Genomic DNA, 18,268 nt, shown 5'->3' with positions numbered 1-18,268 from the left:
GGCGGAGAGAGCATTTAGCAATTTTATAACACATTTCATGCAATTCTACTCATTTTGCCATGGGGCAGAGATACATTTTTGCAGTTTTCTTACAAGTTTTCTGCAGTTCTACACATTTTGTCATGAAGCGGAGAGATAATTATGTAATTCGACACTTTTTAATTGTCCCAGTAATAACCTTTTTTAGTTTTAAAGCAAGTTTTCTGCAGTTCTGCACATTTTGTGATGGACGGAGATTTGTTGTGTACAATTGCATGTAATTCTACTCATTTTGCAATGGGGCAGAGAGAAATACTTGCAGTTTTAAAGCAAATTTCCTGCAATTCTACCCGCTAACCACAAGGGGCAGAGAGACATTTTTGCAACAAATTTCATGCAATTCTACTAATTCTGCCATGATGCAGAGAGAAATGTTTGCAGTTTTAAAGCATGTTTTCTGCAGTTCTACACATTTTGGCATGGAGATATTTTTTGCAGTTTTAAAGCTAATTTCCTGCAATTCTACACATTTTGTCATGACTTATGCCATGTTTTTTTACCCCCTTTTTCTCCCCAATTTCGTGGTATCCAATTGGTAGTAGTTACTGTCTTGTCTCATTGCTGCAACTCCCATACGGACTCGGGAGAGGCGAAGGTCAAGAGCCATGCGTCCTCCGAAACACAACCCAACCAAGCCGCACTGCTTTTTGACACAACGCACATCCAACCCAGAAGCCAGCCGCACCAATGTGTCGGAGGAAACACATACACCTAGCGACCTGGTCAGCGTGCACTGCGCCCAGCCCGCCACAGGAGTCGCTAGTGCGCGATGAGACAAGGATATCCCTGCCAGCCAAACCCTCCCTAACCCGGACGACGCTGGGCCAATTGTGCGTCGCCCCATAAGCCTCCCGGTCGCGGCCGGCTGCGGCAGAGCCTGGGCTCGAACCCAGAATCTCTGGTGGCACAGCTAGCACTGCCTTAGACCACTGCGCCACCCGGGAGGCCGATTTATGCCATGTTAATGATATCTGAGTGAGACCCCAGCCAATGACTTTTTCAAATTAACTGCCAATATGTCAACATTCCATTCAAGCAATGCTGTCAATCCACAGCCATACACTGGCTGAAATCAGTTGATGACAGGACTTAGACAAGTTGTAAATGTTTTGATATTGTATCATATAATAGCACACACAGCTTTCCAAGAAAATCCAATCTGAGACATTTATGGTCTGTTTACATATATTTTAGAGGCAATTGTTGTTTTTTTTACATATAAAACCCATATAAACTGTATTTATAATTATATGACAACATGTTTACATTGACTATAATTCCATGACACAATTTCTGATACATCACATGCCTTACTCTTATTTTCATGCATAAGTAAAACCAGGAAATGCATCACCTATGCCTCTACTGCCATGCATTCCAATTAGACTGGTTTTGGATTTCTCTCTGAACAAGATGGCTGCCATTTTTGCCCCATTATGGAACTTTTATGGTTTATGACATAGCCCCTCTGGTAATGTAATAGGATCTCTACCGTTGAGACCCGAACTGAGTCCCCCCCCCAAAAAGGTCTGTCGCTTATGCCTGGAGCTGGCCCTGCATTCAAATGATCATGGAACCAACGTCAGACTTGCTGTTCTCATAGGGGGCCATTTCATTTACCAGGTGTAACACCTAAAAAATAGTTATTACCAGGTTCCGAAACATGAAAGTTACCAGATTTCCAAAACAACAGTTGAGTTAAAAGAAAAAAGAAGAAAATCACTCAAAATGCTCATATCATTTACTGCATTTATTACAGATGTAGTTAGTCATTTATCACATTATGATAAATGATATTAACAGATTATGCTCATTAAAAAAACACCAATAGAGAGACATTTGATGGCTTGGGCATCCTTTATCTAGACAGGCCTTGTCTTAAATATCTGGGGAAAGTGTTCACATTTTTTTTACACATTTTCTTCTGCTTGGTGCCTTAGTCTAATGGTTGACTCATTACTCAAATCAAACGTTTCTGCAGATAACTATGTCATTTCTTAAGACCTCATTGTTTTCGATGCATTTACACTATACGTCTCTCTATGCATGATACTGGGCAAACAAAATGAGAGACAAAACATTGTAGAGCACATAGTTTGAAAGACAGTTTCAGCTTTAAACTGGTATTATACCACAATGATATTGACAAGATCGTAAGATTGTCCGTTCAAGATAATGTGTGTCTGAGTGTTGTTCCATGTGATGATAGTCGGTTAATTTATCCTGTTGTTGAAGTATTTCGGACATGATCACAGTAATGTTATTTTATCCATGGGTGAGCTAACATAATACTGTGTGTGCTTTTATCTAAGTGATAATGTGAGTTAAATTAGTGTACTGTAACAACCAGCACTAGCTGCCCTCTGATTAATGATGTGACCAATCAGACTACATTAAACAATGAACAAAGTATTCTGATTGGAGGGGAATGAACCCAGACTGTGGTCTGACATAGCTACCATTATGGCAGGATTTTTAAGTGTGAACATACAGTACCTGAATGGATGTCCCAGCAATGTACACAGATTCCAAATAGGAAAATCATTAGACCAGTGGCATTTTTTTCAAGCAAGATCAGAAAAGAAAGGCAGAAAGAAAGAAAAACTGAGGCAGCTTACTGAGGTGTGGGGCATTCGTTGACATGGTTGAATGTAAAATAAATGATGCCAGATATGATCAAATCTTTGAGAAGTTTATTATGAATATGGCACCGGTTAGATGGTAAAAAAAAGTGTTACAGACAGAAAACAACCATGGATGATGATGACAGGTTCATTTGAACGGATGGAAACCTACAAAAGTATAAAATAACCCTGTTGTAAAATGAAGTATGTACATTTCTGAAATTGCATTAAAAATTGGAAATAAAAATGTTAAAAAAAATATATACAAAATAAGCCAGGCACTCAAAGTTAGCTTCAGTTAGTTGTTGTTTTTCTTCAAAAATAAAAAATAAAACAAATAAAATAATAAATGTACCATAGTTCTCTTTTTAATATTTTAATTTGTTTGTATTTAGAATTTATAACACTGTTAACATTGATACTAAGAGAATCCCCTTCTCCTGTAGTATTCATCTACTTGGTTTCTCTTAAAATAATCTGTATAATTGTACAAGAAATTGTTAAAAACACAGACACAGTCTTCACAGGTAATGAAGTAATTTTTCATATTTAAACTTTAAACACTATGTATCTGACAGTAGCTGAGATTAGTTTAAGTTTAAATCACCAGCAATTCATTTTGACACAACACAGAGACATTAAAACAGCTCATCCTGCTGTTCTGTTGTAACATATGGGTGTATTTCCTGGTCCGTCCACAGTGTCTGTTTTAAGTGAGCTGTGCCCCCGACCCGACAGTCTCATCCCGCTTTGCTACGTCGTAGAAAACACTAACATCTAGGATAGAATCAATCTCAAGTGGTGACACCAAGCTCCCCTGCAACCATTCTAGCATTCCACTCAACCAACCCCAAACATTCCTTTTTTATTCATTTTTTTAAACATTTATTTCATGACCTGGATTTGATTAACAACACATCTACACAGAAACTACAGACACTGTTTCCTGATGTAGGGGAGTAGCCTGATTCAGTTCAAAAGACAAAGGCTCCCCCTCCCTTTGTTGGACAGACTAAAAAACACTGAACGTTGAGACAAAGCTGCTGGACCGAATGAAATCAAGTAAACTAACAATCAACTTAGTAAACATGCATTTCCAAAACATCTATAAAAATAGATTTATAGTGCGAAATATTTTTTATTTTCATTTCTTTAGAAATCTTTAAAATTGTTTATTGTCCTGAAATACTACCGTCATCTTTTTGTCCTGTGAGTTGCATGGTCCTTGAAGTCAACAGGTTTGGTGGAAACCAATGAAATACACCCAATGCATACAAGAAGCACAAGGGACTCTGGGAATGTTTCACAACTGAGGCATTTATGGTTCCAGTCTAGAAGATACATCTAAATGCTACTTTAGCTTTTTGTCGTAATTTTTCATAGGGTAGGTAAATGCAAGCTGGAAACTGTAAACCCAGAATTCCTCAATGGCAAAAAATGGCTCCTTAAACCTTTGAGCTAGTTAAGAGTCTTTTATCTCTCAGAGAAAGAGAGGTCTGTAGACTACACAACAGCAAAGCAACAGCAGAAACAGAAAGAAATACAGACAAAAGGAAGCAGCAAAAAGATGACGCTACATTGGAAGGCCACCACACGAAATCCACTAACCTCCACGGGTTCACTAAGACTGCAGAGGAGAAGGAGAAGGTTACAAACGTTCCCTGTCCAACCCCAGACTACAGATAAAGCACAGAGAAGACAAAGGACAAAACAGCTACATCAGCTCAGTAACACTGCATATAGTAACACACACTGAAATCGCTATGGAGACTGACAGCCAGTGACACTTACACATTGTACACATTTACGGTTATCACGCTTGGTAATAGATTACTTGATGGACGGCTGTCAAAAGATGAAGTGACAGTTTTTCCATTTTATTACAATTTTTTTAAACAGCAATCACAGTGTTCTTAACACCAAACTGTGAGATAACGTTTTTGGCAACAGAGAAAAAATTAGGGAATGTGATTTTTCCAAAAACATATTCCGTTTTGATTGAAACGCATGTCTTTATTACAATCTCCTTGATATGTGATTTCAGGAATTGGACAATGGCTGATGGAAGAACGGATTTGGGAGACTGACGTTGATAGTGGCGAGGTTTACGATGTAAAAGAAAGAGGAAGGATAGAGTAGAAATAACAACTGACAGAAGTCAGTCAAAGTTAAACATTCATTTTTCAAGTTAATGATGCAAATTAGCCTCTGTTACACTGAGACTAGAAAGTGATTTAGTTTTCAAAAAATACAAACAAAATCAACCTGCTCCATATAGGTATATTCTATCCTTCAGGCCCAATCTGATTGAGCCCTTGAACTTGACTCAGGGGAGTAGTAATGAACACGAAAATATGTTGATTAGAGGTTTGACTCTCCCCAGCTGTCATCTCTGTGAGAGAGCTGTGGAACAGAAGAACCTACATCAGCCCGCTGAAGGAGGGTAGTAACTTGATGGAACAGTAGCACCATGGATCTGCAGAGGATAGTGCGTTCCAAATGGCATCCTATTCCCTAAATAGTGCACTACTTTTGACCAGAGCCCTATGGGCCCTGGTCAAACGTAATGCAATATATAGGGAATAGGGTGCCATTTGAGACATAACCAAGGAAATGGAACCGGGAGAATACTTGTATCTCGTACTGACCTGTACTTGTTCCAAAGTCCTGGGATTTATAACATTCTACTCACAGGCAAATACCCTGCTAAAATTGTTAAATCTGTTCTATAAAAAATAAACAAACTGAATTATAAAATAAACTACTATACCCTCATTATGATCTAACCTTAAAAGGTATTTCTTAAGGTTATTTCTATGACAATGTCAAACAGAGTAACATCCTTTTGTCTGCCTTGATCACATCAAGATATGAAGCAAAATCATCCAAGGGTTTCTTTCCATAGAAATATATCTTCCACCATCACTCTTTAAATACACTAGACATCTTCATAAAGATGCAACATAATCAACTCAAATAAAAAGTAGTTTACCCAAGATTCCAGTAGGAGACCAACGGTAATATGAATTCTCTGTAGGCAAAAAATGAATTCTTTACAATAAACAATAGTCAGTTTAGTTTGATCAGAAAAAATATAATTGATAGTACTGTAAGAGGAGCAAGAAGAAGACGAGAGACTGATAGAATGGGAGTCAACAGAAAGAGAGAAAAGGATAGAAAGACATGGAGCCATTCATTTCTAGTACACAAGCTCAATTGCTCAAATTCAAAATGCTAGAATATATTTATTTTCCACTTGAAACACAGTCTTATGCCTCAAAGAGTCTTTGACAGTTGAACACAGTAATATGGTCTTGGTGTTTTGCTCTAATCATCTTTGCGCTCCAGAGTTTGTGTGGTGTGTATCCCGTTACTGTAGACAGGAAATGGAAGAGTGGAGAACAGTCCCTCGGCCGTGGTGAATACATTGGCTGCTGGCATCTGGGTGAGGCTGGCGCCAGACATGGTACCACCAAAAGGCCCAGCCATGTTGAGCCGGTGGACGTGATGATACAGCATCTCCATGGGCGTCTTGGGGTCGATGCCGAAGCCGGGGCTACCGTTGACATCCACAAAGTTCATAGCATGGGCCACATTGTTGGGCAGCAGGTTGGCGCCTGCCTGCATGGCCAGAGTGACGTCAGCGGGGGCGTAGCGGATGGTGCCAGTGGTGTAGACCCGTGAGGCAGCAGTGCTGGTCGTGGCGAGGGTGCCGGTGACCCGCTGGACCAGTGGAAGCGCCACGTTCCCGGCCTGCAGCCTCTGCAGGGCCTCCAGGTCGCTGGTGTACAGCAGGGAGGAGCCTGACGTGGTGGGGGTGCTCTGACCTTGCTGGTTGTCGCGCGGCGAGGCCGAGAGGGGCGGGGACAGGGGGTCGGAGGAGGACCCAGAGCCGGAGGGAGGGACCAGGCTGACGGCGCTGGAGGCCGAGGAGGGGGCGCTGCTATAACCGCTGAAGGAGGGGGGTACGCCCTTCCTGGTACCTGCGCCCCCACTACCCCCCTCTGTTCCTGGGGGAGTGAGTACTGAGTCTGGGATGGAGACCTGCAGACTGCCAGGCTGTGGGGAGGGGAAGGTATCGTGGGCTGGGACGGGCTTCGTCATGCTGTAGGGAGACTCGTTCCTGGAGATCTCCCTGTTGGGTGGGTAGTTCCAGATGATGCTGTCATTGTCGAAGTTGATGGGCTCGGACATTTCCGTTTTGATCTTGAGCACAGAGGCACTGGCAGGGGAGGGGTGCGGCAGGACGGGGACAGCCCCAACGAAGGCGTTAGAGCTGTGGGTGGCAGAGGAGAGGCACAGGCGTTTAGGACGACTACCGTCCCATTTCTGCTTTTTCCTCCTCTTCTTACGCTTCTGCTGCTTACTGGCAGCGGGGGCGGTGAGAGTCTCGGTGGCGCTGTCACAGTCTTTAAAGCTGTCGTCATCTTCCTCATCGTCATCATCATCTTCCTCTTCTTCAGAGGAGGACGGCGAGTCATGCAGCTCCACCCCTCCGTTTCCGTCTCCATAGTGCTCCACCTTGATGTGCAGGTCCTCCAGCCGGCCCAGTCTGCCCTCCTTGGTCTCCACCTCACAGTCACTGGGCTCCAGATCGTCCTCGCTCTCCTGGCTCTCTGGGTTGGAGGAGCTGTCTCCCTCCTCCTGACGCCTCATCTCCTGCTCTGAGGACGATTGGCCCTGCTGCTGCTTTTTACTCTCTGTTTCCGGGTCCTCTGTGTTCTCAGTCTGGTTCCCCTTCCTGTCCCACTTGGAGTTCTCGTTGTGGTCTGAGAGAAAGGTTCCGTTTAGTATACAGACTTCAACAGCACTCTAAAAAACCTATGTATACTGTATAAATATCTGTCCAAAATAACCACTACAAATGAAATAATCTTTCATGCCCTTCATTAAGATCTTTTTAATGTTCAGTATTTTGCTATAGAGAGATATATGGAATATTCCCTTTACCACTCAATTAGAATATTTTATTTATTTACTCCACCACTGTGTTCTACTGCAGTTATAATAACGTCTGTCTGTCTGGTGCCTGGTGTGTTGGCTTGGCACCGATCACCCCCTGGATACTGGCGCAGTGGTGCTCTCCAACCGTACTGTCAGAGTGAGGACAACTCTACCCAGCAGCAGCTGGCCTGGGCCACAACCCTCACCATGCCCGCTGGCATAGGGGGCACTGAGGGAGGCCTGGTGCCAATGGCCAATATGCTGGCTCTTTCCTCAGACTGTCACCCCAAATCCTCCTCTCCTCTCCCCTCCTGCCCCCTTGGCGGTACTCCATTGAATATGTTTAATTCAACATTTTCCTCAAACTAATGATGAGGGCTTTTCTCCTCTTTCTCCATGGATGGCCACAGTATAATACAAGGTATGCTTTCTCTTAGGGAGTTTAGGCCAGGTTATACTGTAAAGAACTTTGTGACAACTGTTGATGTAAAAAGGGTTTTATCAATACCCTTATATTGATTTATTGATTGATTGATGGTACCGTACCAGAGTTGTCCTTGGACTCGGACTCAGAGTCGGATGTCTCTGAAGACTCTGAGGCTTTCTCTGGAAGATTGGGTAGCTGGGCGATGTCCATGGGCGTGTCCTTGTACTCTGGATTACTGAAGGAACAGACAATAGAGACAACCAAAAGTCTTTATAATCTGGATTACTGCAGGAAAAGACAATAGAAACAACCAGAAGTCTTTACAATCTGGATTAATGCAGGAACAGACTACACAGAGGTCATTATAAGGTCATTATAATCTGGATTACTGAAAATAAGAATTTGTTCTTAACTGACTTGCCTAGTTAAGTAAAGGTAAATAAAAAATATATATCTTAATCGGCGCAAGGTCAAAATTTAATTAAGCATACGCCAATTAAAACACCTGCTTTTCTGAGCAATCTTTTGAATTATTAAGACATGTAAACACCTTAATCATCATTCCAGCGGTGTATTTGATCTGCACATGTGCTAGCACCAGCCGAGCGAGCCTCCCTCTTTAGCGCGAGTGAAGTTCGGAACAACAATGTATGCGTCTTACAAGTCGTTTTCACATACAAACTTTGTCTGAACTCAGAATGACATGTGATTCCCAAAAATAACATGTTCACTGTGGTAGAACATTTATTTTGATTGGCGATTTTCTGCATTTATCTGTGCCACTATTATATTCATCTGACTATCCACAATAATCGCATTATTGTGTGCATGTAACCATGCTAATTTTCTTTGCCAAAAGATAATCATTTAGAGCATATCGCTGCCAGGGATTGCAGAGAACACAGCGTTTGACATTCTCCTAGTGTCCTGATTGATCCAGCTGTCCCTAAAGCAACGCTCCTAACTCTCTGGCTCTCACAGCTGCTCTATGGGCCCGCAGAGGTGAGGAGAAATTTGGAAGGATATTGAGAAGATAAATCTATTACAATTGATGAGAGAAGGGTTCCTTCTTGTGATGGCAGATAAATTCAATATTTAGCAACTCCTTGGAAAAACAGCTTTTGTGTGTGTATCTGGATCTAAAATTACAATAACATGTCAATCGCTTTAGGATGCAGAGATAATTCTACAATGATCAATTCAATGGTGCCAATGGCAAAAATGCATTTCATTAACAGTGCCTTAGAGCAAACTAATACTGGCAGATACAGCTGAAGTCAGAAGTTTACATACACCTTAGCCAAATACATTTAAACTCAGTTTTTCACAATTCCTGACATTTAATCCTAGTAAAAATTCCCTCTTTTAGGTCAGGATCACCACTTTATTTTAAGAATGTGAAATGTCAGAATAATAGTAGAGAGAAATATTTATTTCAGCTTTTATTTCTTTCATCACATTCCCAGTGGGTCAGAAGTTTACATACATTCAATCAGTATTTGGTAGCATTGCCTTTAAATTGCTTCACTTGGGTCAAATGTTTCGGGTAACCTTCCACAAGCTTCCCACAATAAGTTGGGTGAATTTTGGCCCATTCCTCCTGGCAGAGCTGATGTAACTGAGTCAGGTTTGTAAGCCTCCTTGCTCGCACACGCTTTTTCAGTTCTGCCCACAAATATTCTACAGGACTGAGGTCAGGGCTTTGTGATGGCCACTCCAATACCTTGACTTTGTTGTCCTTAAGCCATTTTTCCACAACTTTGGAAGTATGCTTGGGGTCATTGTCCATTTGGAAGACCCATTTGCGATCAAGCTTTAACTTCCTGACTGATGTCTTGAGATGTTGCTTCAATATATCCACATAATATTCCTTCTTCATGATGCCATCTATTTTGTGAAGTGCACCAGTCCCTCCTGCAGCAAAGCACGCCCACAACATGATGCTGCCACCCCCGTGCTTCACGGTTGGGATGATGTTCTTCGGCTTGCAAGCCTCCCCCTTTTTCCTCCAAACATAACGATGGTCATTATGGCCAACAGTTCTATTTTTGTTTCATCAGACCAGAGGACATTTCTCCAAAAAGTACGATCTTTGTCCCCATGTGCAGTTGAAAACCGTTGTCTGCCTTTTTTATGGCGGTTTTGGAGCAGTGGCTTCTTCCTTGCTGAGCGGCCTTTCAGGTTATGTCGATATAGGACTCGTTTTACTGTGGATATAGATACTTTTGTACCTGTTTCCTCCAGCATCTTCACAAGGTCCTTTGCTGTTGTTCTGGGATTGATTTGCACTTTTCGCACCAAAGTGCGTTCATCTCTAGGAGACAGAACGCGTCTCCTTCCTGAGTGGTATGACGACTGCGTGGTCCCATGGTGTTTATACTTGCGTACTAATATTTGTACAGATGAATGTGGTACCTTCAGGCATTTGGAAATTGCGGAGGTCTACAATTCTTTTCCTGAGGTCTTGGCTGATTCCTTTTGATTTTCCCATGATGTCAAGCAAAGAGGCACTGAGTTTGAAGGTAGGCCTTGAAATACATCCACAGGTACACCTCCAAATGACTAAAATGATGTCAATTAGCCTATCAGAAGCTTCTAAAGCCATGACATCATTTTCTGGAATTTTCCAAGCTGTTTAAAGGCACAGTCAACTTAGTGTAAGTAAACTTCTGACCCACTGGAATTGTGACACAGTGAATTATAAGTGAAATAATCTGTCTGTAAACAATTGTGTCATGCACAAAGTAGACGTCCTAACCGACTTGCCAAAACTATAGTTTGTTAACAAGAAATTTGTGGAGTGGTTTAAAAACAAGTTTTAATGACTCCAACCTAAGTGTATGTAAACTTCTGACTTCAACTGTATACAGTACTTGTCAAAAGTTTCAACAGACCTACTCATTCCATGTTTTTTCTTTATTTGTACTATTTTCTACATTGTAGAATAATAGTGAAGACGTCAAAACTATGAAATAACACATATGGAATCATGTAGTAACCAAAAAATTGTTAAACAAATCAAAATATATTTTATATTTGAGATTCTTCAAAGTAGCCACCCTTTGCCTTGATGACAGCTTTGCACACTCTTGGCATTCTCTCAACCAGCTTCATGAGGAATGCTTTTACAACAGTCTTGAAGGAGTTCCCACAAATGCTGAGGACTTGTTGGCTGCTTTTCCATCACTCTGCGGTCCAACTCATCCCAAACCATCTCAATTGGGTTGAGGTCGGGTGATTGTGGAGGCCAGGTCATCTGATGCAGCACTCATCACTCTCCTTGGTCAAATAGCCCTTACACAGCCGAGAGGTGTGTTTTAGGTCATTGTCCTGTAGAAAAACAAACAATAGTCCCACTAAGCACAAACCAGATGAGATGGCGTATCTCTGCAGAATGCTGTGGTAGCCATGCTGATTAAGTGTGCCTCTAAATAAATCAACTCTAAATAAATCATTGATAGTGTCACCAGCAAAAACAAAAACACACCATCACACCTCTTCTTCCTTGATTCATGGTGGGAACCACACATGCTGCGATCATCCGTCTCACAAAGACACAGCGGTTGGAAACAAAAATCTCAAATTTGGACTCACCAGACCAAAGAACAGATTTCCACCGGTCTAATGTCCATTGCTTGTGTTTCTTGGCCCAAGCAAGTCTCTTCTTCTTATTGGTGTCCTTTAGTAGTGGTTTCTTCACAGCAATTCGACCATGAAGGCCTGATTCACATAGTCTCCTCTGAACAGTTGATGTTGATGTTGAGATGTGTCTGTTACTTTATCTCTGTGAAGCATTTATTTGGGCTGCAATTTCTTAGGCTGGTAACTCTAATGAACTTATCCTCTGCAGCAGAGGTAACTCTGGGTCTTCCTTTACTGTGGCAGTCCTCATGAGAGCCAGTTTCATCATAGCGCTAGATGGTTTTTGCGACTGCACTTGATGAAACTTTCAAAGTTCTTTACATTTTTCGGATTGACTGACCTTCATGTCTTAAAGAAATCATGAACTGTCATTTCTCTTTGCTTATTTGAGCTGTTCTTGCCATAATATGAACTTGGTATTTTACCAAATAGGGCTATCTTCTGTATACCACCCCTACCTTGTCACAACACAACTGATTGGCTCATAACACATTAAGAAGGCAAGAAATTCCACAAATTAACTTTTAACAAGGCACACCTGTTAATTGAAATATATTCCAGGTGACTACCTCATGAAGCTGGTTGAGAGAATGCCAAGAGTGTGCAAAGCTGTCATCAAGGTAAAGGGTGGCTACTAGATTTGTTTAACACTTTTTTGGTTACTACATGATTCCATGAGTTATTTCATAATTTTGATGTCTTCACTATTATTCTGCAATTTGGAACATAGTCAAAGTAAAGAAAAACCCTGGAATGAGTAGGGGTGTCCAAACTTTTCACTGGTACTGTATGCCATTATCCTATTCTGACAAAGAAGTTGCTATAGAATAGGTGTGTAAACCATTTGATACAAATTGTATTGACAAGAAGAATGTACACTTTGTTAAAATACTGAAATGGTAAAAATAAAAAATAGCATATTTAATGAAAATGAATGACCAATCTTGTGTTCGCTTGTGTTTGCTTCCTGGTGTAGCCGACTCTGTGTGTGCTTTCCCAAACGGCATCCCATTCCCTATACAGTATAGTGTATTACTTTTGACCAGAACCCTATGGACCCTGGTCAAAAGTAGTGTACTACATAGGGAAAAGGGTGCCATTTTGGAAGCAGACTGTTTCTGGGCACTGGCTGGCTGTCATGTGTTGGGTTCACAGATGGGGCCCAGCCTTACCTGAGTACGTAGTTGACCCAGATTATGTTCTTTTCATTGCCGTTCTTGGCATTGATGGCGATGGTGGCACTGGACTGGATCCAGATGTACCCACCGTTCTTCTGGATCCAGCGGTAGTACTTGGTCACACACTGGCCCTTGTTTATCACTGGGGGTGGAGAGAGGAGAGAGTAGAGAGAAGGGGAGAGGAGGGAGGGGGAGGACAGGGGAGAGAGGAAAGAGGACAATAGATACAGTAAGAGGGATAGAGGGGAGGAAAGAAAGAAAGAAAGAAAGAAAGAAAGAAAGAAAGAAAGAAAGAAAGAAAGAAAGAAAGAAAGAAAGAAAGAAAGAAAGAAAGAAAGAAAGAAAGAAAGAAAGAAAGGAGAGAGAGACCATCAGGTGGCATCCAACAGCTGTGTGAGGGGCTGTGCTGCTCTCTAGTCTAGCTACCTTCATTAATCAAGTTCTCTGACTGGCTAAAACAGGAACGGGGATGCTGCACAGGGTACACTATTAAATACCTCAGAGGACAGTGTGTGTGCTGATCTGGAAACCAACGATGAGGGAACAATACATACGTAATATGGAATGAATGAGAGTCAATCGGGACCACTTATGAATAAATGAGTACATCATGGTGAAATATACACCAGTTGTAACAAAGGTAAAGATATAACTCTGTAGGTGTGTGATTTCAGGATAGAAACAGAACACACAAAGAGAACACACGAACATTGTACAGTGTATGACTAGTTTGTTAGTTAGATAGAGAGATTGAATTTGAATTTATGGGTCTTGATTTCCTGGGTAGGGTTAGGCAAGGGGTGTAATTATAGGGTAGATGCTTAAAATCAGATTGTTTTCTGATTAAAAAAATAGTGCATCCTTCAGACCCATCACTATGTCTGTCTGCTTTGAGGCTGGCTGCAGTGAGCTTCTCCCACCACCTGGTGGCACTGTGAGTCTGTACCAGCTACTAACAACACCACACTACACTACATTACATTACATTACATTACATGACAATACACTACACTACACCACACTACATTACATTACACTACACTAAACTACACTCTGCTGGTTGTGTCCTTGTCTGGTCTGCCTTTGCAGTGGCAGTTGCTATACATCAGGCTAAATTAACCGCTCAATGATCTCAATCATTAATTTGCATTAATCATGGCACTCTAAAACAGAACCAGTCAGAATCTGAGCAAGGTAGTAAATGCATATTGTTAGTTTAATTGAGGCTACAAATAGCCTCTACCATAAAAAGAGTTCCACGAGGGGGGATGATTTACAGTTGAAGTCTGAAGTTAACATTCACTTAGGTTGGAGTCATTAAAACTCGTTTTTAAACCACTCCACAAATTTCTTGTTAACAAACTATAGTTTTGGCAAGTTGGTTAGGACATCTACTTTGTGCATGACACAAGTAATCTTTCCAACAATTGTTACAGACAGATTATTTCACTTATAATTCACTGTATCACAATTCCCGTGGGTCAGAAGTTTACATACACTAACTTGATTGTGCCTTTAAACAGCTTGGAGAATTCCAGAAAATTATGTCATGCTTTAGAAGCTTCTGATAGGCTAATTGACATCATTTGAGTCAATTGGAGGTGTGCCCACGGATGTATTTTAAGGCCTACCTTCAAACTCAGTGCCTCTTTGCTTGACATCATGGGAAAATCAAAAGAAATCAGCCAAGACATCAGAAAAAAATGGTAGTCTGGTTCATCCTTGGGAGCAATTTCCAAACGCTTGAAGGTACCACATTCATCTGTCCAAACAATAGTATGCAAGTATAAACACCATGGGATCACGCAGCCGTCATACCGCTTAGGAAGGAGACACGTTCTGTCTCCTAGAGATGAATGTACTTTGGTGCAAAAAGTGCAAATCAATCCCAGACAACAGCAAAGGACCTTGTGAAGATGCTGGAGGAAACAGGTACAAAAGTATCTATATCGACAGTAAAACGAGTCCTATATCGACATAACTTGAAAGGACGCTCAGCAAGGAAGAAGCCACTGCTCCTAAACCGCCATAAAAAAGGCAGACAATGGTTTGCAACTGCACATGGGGACAAAGATCATACTTTTTGGAGAAATGTCCTCTGGTCTGATGAAACAAAAATATAACTGTTGGCCATAATGACCATTGTTATGTTTGAAGGAAAAAGGGAGAGGCTTGCAAGCCAAAGAACACCATCCCAACCGTGAAGCACAGGGGTGGCAGCATCATGTTGTGGGGGTGCTTTGCTGCAGGAGCGGCTGGTGCACTTCACAAAATAGATGGCATCATGAGGCAGGAAAATTATGTGGATATATTGAAGCAACATCTCAAGACATCAGTCAGGAAGTTAAAGCTTGGTCGCAAATGGGTCTTCCAAATGGACAATGACCCCAAGCATAGTTCCAAAGTTGTGGCAAAATGGCTTAAGGACAACAAAGTCAAGGTATTGGAGTGGCCATCACAAAGCCCTGACCTCAATCCTATAGAAAATTTTGTGGGCAGAACTGAAAAAGCATAGGCGAGCAAGGAGGCCTAGAAACCTGACTCAGTTACACCAGCTCTGTCAGGAGGAAGCTTATGGAAGGAGGAAGCTTATGGAAGGCTATCCAAAACGTTTGACCAAAGTGAAACAATTTAAAGGCAATGCTACCAAATAGTAATTGAGTGTATGTAAACTTCTGACCCACTGGGAATGTGATGAAAGAAATAAAAGCTGAAATAAATCATTCTCTCTACTATTATTCTGACATTTCACATTCTTACAATAAAGTGGTGATCCTAACTGACCTAAGACATGGAATTCTTTCTAGGATTAAATGTCAGGAATTGGGAATTACTAAGTTCAAATGTATTTGGCTAAGGTGTATGTAAACTTCCGACTTCAACTGTACATAAAAAGAATGCCAGTAATGAAAAAGTATTAGGAACTAATAGCATTGTTTAAGAAACCTTCCCAAGGGTTCTACTAATTGACTTTAGATCCCTGACTGCTTTCTTTTCCTATACATATAAAATGAAAAGAAAAGAAAAGAAAGAAGAAATTGAAAGAAATCACTTGTTTAGTACTGAGGAGGTCTAGTATACTGTAGTGCAGGGATGGGCAACTGGGGGCCCGTGGATACATTTCCAAAGACAAAAAAATATATATATATTTTAAACTAAGTTGGGGGTCTCAACTTACTGTTGAGAGTTAGAATACTACAATACACAAGTTGCAATTTCAAAAAATGTGGTTGTGAACTGTCACTGACAGTCACTCAATTAGCCCATGTCAGCATAAAAAAATTAATTATTGGTAAATTAGTAAAACGGCCAACTATCTAAACTTGTAGTAATCATGGTTGAATTACCACTGCAAACATTTCTCTCTATGGCACCCTATGGCAAAATGTGTAGAATTGCAGAAAATGTGCTGTAAAACTGCAAAATGTTCTCTCTGCCCCATGGCAAAATGTGTAGAATTGCAGAAAATGTGCTGTAAAACTGCAAAATGTTCTCTCTGCCCCATGGCAAAATGTGTAGAATTTCAGAAAATGTGCTGTAAAACTGTTAAATGTTCTCTCCGCCCATGGCAAAATGTGTAGAATTACATGAAATGAGTTATAAAATTGCTAAATCTTTTCTCTGCCCCATGGCAAAATGTGTAGATTTGCAGCAAACTTGCTTTAAAACGGCAAAATGTTTTAGAAGCCACATGGCAAAATTTGTAGAATTGCAGGAAATTAACTCTAAAATGTATATATATATTTTTTTTTAACTAGGCAAGTCATTTAAGAACAAATTCTTATTTACAATGACAGCTTAGGAACAGTGGGTTAACTGCCTTTTTCAGAAAGACAGATTTTTACATTGCCAGCTCAGGGATTCGATCCACCAACCTTTCAGTTACTGGCCCAATGGTCTAACCACTAGACTACCTGCCACCCCACCACTAAAATGTAAATTATTAACTCCTAATATAAACCTCGATATGTTATACTAGGAGTTAACAATGATAGGATATACACAATATACTACATTTGAAAAGGGAGAGATATAAACATTATTTAGATTATCCAAATATCCAAATATTGGATTCAAACTGCAACTACAATATTTGGGAACTGTAAATGTGATGGTTCTAATATTTTGGGAAATAATTAAGAACTTATATACTGGATCATTATACGGTCTGCTGTGAGGATATTGAGTCATAATATTGGTAGTCATGACTCATTTATTATTTTAGGATGTATTTATTACCATATTTATTTCAGGTAAAAAAGAAACATTTTCTAATCCTAACTCTAATCTTGGTAAATAACTTGACAAATCAAGTATACACGACAAATTCAAAATTTTACAGTCATATTCTAATCTCAGGCCGTCATTGCAAATAAGAATTTGTTCTTAACTGACTTGCCTAGTTAAATAAAGGTCACACATTCTACAGTATAGCAAGTGTACTGTATATCTATGAAGACACCAAACCTGGACCTCCGTATCTCTCTGCCTTTGAAAGTCAGATCTCTCTCATCAGTATTAGCGTCATTACATTTACATTTTAGTAGACATTCTTATCCAGAGCAACTTAGAGGAGAAATGATTGTTAAGGTCACATCGACAGATTTTTCACCTAGTCGGCTCTGTGATTCAAACCGGCGACCTTTTGTTTACTGGCACAACACACTCAACCCCTGGCTTACCTGGCACAATGTCTTTGCAGGTGAGTCTTATTTTTTTCTACCTTGTCCACTTACAGTGCCGTTTCACGGTGCCAGTCGTCCACTAGCTATTGGAGGCATTAAAAGGAATATGGGCCCTTTAATCTGTCTCTTTCTCCTGCAGCCCCAGGCATGCCTGTAGGATGGCTCCACTCTCCCCTACACTCTCTCTCTCTCTCTCTCTCTCTCTCTCTCTCTCTCTCTCTCTCTCTCTCTCTCTCTCTCTCTCTCTCTCTCTCTCTCGCTGTGAGCCTCTTCTCTCTCGCTCTTCTCCTCCTGTCTTTCAGTTTGTTTTAATCACTTGGATCCTTTCCATAACGGTGACTACCTTTCAGATACCCTTTACCTCAAGTGGCCCTGGCTTGCGACAAGGGGTGTCATCCACAGGAGGCTTCTGGCGGGAGGACAGCTCATAATAATGACTGGAATGAAGTAAATGGAATGGTATCAAACACATGGAAACAACTTGTTTGATGAGTTTGATACCATTCCATTTATTCCGTTCCAGCCATTACTGTGAGCCCGTCCTCCCCAGTTAAGGTGCCACCAAGCTCCAGTTGTGTCACCGTCATATAAAAGTAAGTCATTTACACCGTGAAACTGCTTTATGAAAAGTCTTTGCAGTCCATCAGGGTATTATTGTAAAGGCAAACATTTTATGAATGAGGGAGGAGACAGGAAGGAATGTTCTCTTCTCTACCGGGTTTGACATTT

The 18,268-nt window shown here is 41.0% G+C and overlaps 1 protein-coding gene across 2 annotated transcripts in view; it reads right to left on the bottom strand.

The window, feature by feature from the left end:
• Positions 1-1,769: 1,769 nt before the first annotated feature.
• LOC106611225 (neuronal PAS domain-containing protein 3) overlaps positions 1,770-18,268 on the bottom strand; it is a 478,408-nt gene continuing 461,909 nt past the window's right edge. The window contains exons 11-13 of one of the 2 annotated variants that reach the window (XM_014211204.2): positions 12,849-12,996; positions 8,154-8,269; positions 1,770-7,432 (exon numbers count right to left, since the gene is read on the bottom strand). In XM_014211204.2, the coding sequence (XP_014066679.2) occupies positions 5,991-7,432; positions 8,154-8,269; positions 12,849-12,996 (1,706 nt within the window). In that variant the 3' untranslated portion in view covers positions 1,770-5,990. The remainder of the gene's footprint in view (positions 7,433-8,153; positions 8,270-12,848; positions 12,997-18,268) is intronic. The other variant, XM_014211210.2, reaches the window with a different exon arrangement.

This window comes from Salmo salar, chromosome ssa09 (genome assembly GCF_905237065.1).
Source record: "Salmo salar chromosome ssa09, Ssal_v3.1, whole genome shotgun sequence".
NCBI classification, from domain to species: Eukaryota; Metazoa; Chordata; class Actinopteri; order Salmoniformes; family Salmonidae; genus Salmo; species Salmo salar.
This window is presented reverse-complemented; position numbering and strand designations above follow the sequence as displayed.